Source organism: Cyprinodon variegatus, unplaced genomic scaffold, assembly GCF_000732505.1.
Source record: "Cyprinodon variegatus isolate N-32 unplaced genomic scaffold, C_variegatus-1.0 Scaffold296, whole genome shotgun sequence".
NCBI lineage: Eukaryota > Metazoa > Chordata > Actinopteri > Cyprinodontiformes > Cyprinodontidae > Cyprinodon > Cyprinodon variegatus.
Genome location: NW_015150749.1, coordinates 319,549 through 322,463, shown reverse-complemented (window position 1 = coordinate 322,463; position 2,915 = coordinate 319,549). Strand labels below are relative to the sequence as shown.

The 2,915-nt window shown below is 35.1% G+C and overlaps 1 protein-coding gene across 3 annotated transcripts in view; it reads left to right on the top strand.

Annotated features, from left to right (window-relative positions):
- tll1 (tolloid like 1) overlaps positions 1-2,915 on the top strand; it is a 69,556-nt gene that overhangs the window by 63,647 nt on the left and 2,994 nt on the right. For all 3 annotated transcript variants that reach the window (XM_015383841.1, XM_015383839.1, XM_015383838.1), the window contains 2 exons: positions 1,131-1,344; positions 1,604-1,854. In XM_015383841.1, coding sequence (XP_015239327.1) covers positions 1,131-1,344; positions 1,604-1,854 — 465 coding nt within the window. The remainder of the gene's footprint in view (positions 1-1,130; positions 1,345-1,603; positions 1,855-2,915) is intronic.

Genomic DNA, 2,915 nt, shown 5'->3' with positions numbered 1-2,915 from the left:
TATATAAATCAAATGAATTGAGTTTAATTAAATGTGTTAATTTAGCTCCTTTGTAATTAGAGTCTGGCATGTTCAATAGTTATTTATATTATCGACATAAAGTTTTATACATTTTACAAAGTTTTTTTCTTGTGCTGATCTAAAGTGATTAATCTTTAAATATAGTGAATTATATCCAATTAAGTAGCTAATTTGGGCTAATGATAATAATAATGCCAATGATATTGAGTCTGAGTTTAAATAGACAGTTTTGCAAACCCCATCTTCTTGAAAACTAACTTTTTTTTGGTCAGAGTCCTCTGGGTTTGTAACAGAATAATTTTATAGTTCATTTAACTGGAACTGACTTGCATTTAGCACTAAGGTAAATTAATCCTTTATGAGCTGAACTAGAGCTGAAATTTCAAGCCAACATCCCTGTTTTGAGACCCATAGGTTATTTCCCATGGGGTGCATTAAGATGAACTTCTAGTTTTCACGCTAGAAAATAAATCACCATGCACAGTGAAGAAAATGTAATTCAATCCTTATTAAAGCACTCTTGTTCCATAGCCCTTAAAAACTTTTGTTTAAGTTAATGTTGTGATTTTTTTGCTTTAGGCATAAATAGAGCAATAATCATAGGAGCGTAGTTTTGCTAAAAAAAAAAATTCTCAGGTATAAATAGCACTACCTCAGTATACTTTTACTTGAGCAGTTTACTATTTAAGTAAAAGTATACTGAGGAAGACCGAAAAGTATTTGCTAGAAGTACTGCAGTAGTATTCTTTAATCAGATTTGATTAGAAGTGTCCCAATCATACCTGCAAAATATAAAATGACCTGCAGGTTTTTTTGTACTTTAAATAATAAATAAGAAAACACAGAAATGCAAAAGCATAATTACAAAATAAATGTGTGCAGAAGAAAGACACAAAAAAAGACATCAGTTTTCCACAACATGATTAATTCATTCTGGAATCATTCACACTACTTCTGAGTTCTGAGTAATAACCTGTTCATTATGTTTATTTGTATGCGGCTTAAAATGTTGTCAATTTATGAACTATGTTTTTTAAAGAATTATTTTTCTTTTAAAAGAATTGTTGTGATCTTTCTTTCACTAACCTTTATCCACTGATTTTCTCCAGGCCTTCAGCGAATTTGAGATTGAGCAGCATCAAGAATGTGCTTATGACCACCTAGAGGCCTTTGATGGGGAGAGTGATGCAGCAGCCATCCTGGGACGTCTGTGTGGCAACAAGATCCCTGAGCCCCTGGTCTCCACTGGGAACAAGATGTACTTGCGCTTCATATCCGATGCCTCGGTGCAACGGAAGGGATTTCAAGCCACACATTCCACAGGTACAAATATATCTCAGTATAAATACACATAAATACACTTCAATGAGAAGCACTGTGTGAGTTTGTGAAGAGCATCAGTTACAGTAACAGATTAACTGTATGCTCTAAGAAGTAATATCTCCCTCTAGTGGTTCATTGAAGCAGGTGCAAGAATGAAGCAGTATTAAAAATTAGATCCCCTCATAAGATCCTAATTAACTACTTAAATCTTAAATCTTATCCAGATTGTCTTGATTCCATTTTTTTGCTGGTGTTTTAGAGTGCGGAGGTCGTCTGAAGGCAGAAGCTCGTCAGAAAAACCTTTACTCCCACTCCCAGTTTGGAGACAACAATTACCCAGGTCACACAGACTGCGAGTGGCTGCTGACCACCGAACAGGGTTATGGCATCGAGCTCAGCTTTATAACTTTTGAGGTGGAGGAGGAAGCTGACTGCGGTTATGATTACATTGAGCTGTACAACGGATTTGATTCCAATTCACACCGGTTGGGGCGCTTCTGTGGTTCAGGGGTAAGTTTGATTTTTTTTTAAAGGTTTTTCAAGATAGAACAATGTATGACAGAATTGATGATTTCCTTTTATTTCCCCTTAAAGAAAGAAAAAATTGTGGTTCATATATTGATGCAGAAACCAGTTCATTGCTTTAATTTTCTTCAGTTCTCCTCTTTATACTCAATAACCACAACTATTCAGAAACTCAAATAGAAATGTGAAATATGAGCCAAAGGTTACAGGTTAGAATAAGCCCTGATGCATGTGCTTGACTTTGTAAATTATTAAGAACAATATTTAAACCCAACGCTTCATTTTGAAAAAAACAAAAAAAAACATCTACCCTGTTGATTGCTGAGGCGTTTCAGATTGACTCTGCCCCACTGAACTGTTCCAGATCAGCTGAGCATCATCAGCTTAGCAGTAAAGTTGCAGTAAACATTAGCATGCATAAAGATTAAAATCATATTAATTCTACATACACATAAAGACAATCATACAAATTCTTTAAATATTTCTAATTATTTTGGGTAAATTTTGACAAATCCTCTAATTGAAAAAAGTAATTATCTCCCAGTAAAAAGAAAAACAATTCTTTATTTTAGAATAAGGTAGAGATGTTTGGCTCATGTACAGCTCCATGTTTGATCAAATCTTGGGAGAGCACAAGCCCCTCAGTCCAAGTGATAAGCATGGAGGTGGAGGGGTGTTGATATGGGCTGGTTTTTACATCTACAGGACCAATGCACCCTAGACTGAACCAGCCATAAACTCTACACTAGGCCTTTTTTTTTATTGTCAAATTCAAGGTTTACCAGTTCACCAACATAACATGAACGGATGGAAAAGAGAAGAATTATGAGACTGCAATGGACCAGTTGAAGCCCAGACTTCAGCCTAATTGAAATGCTGTTATGGGATCTTATGGGAGCAGAGCAGAGATAAATGTCTGTGAACCTTAATAAACCGCAGAAATATTTAATAAAATCTGGGTTAAAAATTTCTTGAAAATAAGAGTTGTGACTGCTAAAGATTCTAAAAGCTGTTGAATGATTGGATGCACTTTCCTTTCAACACAC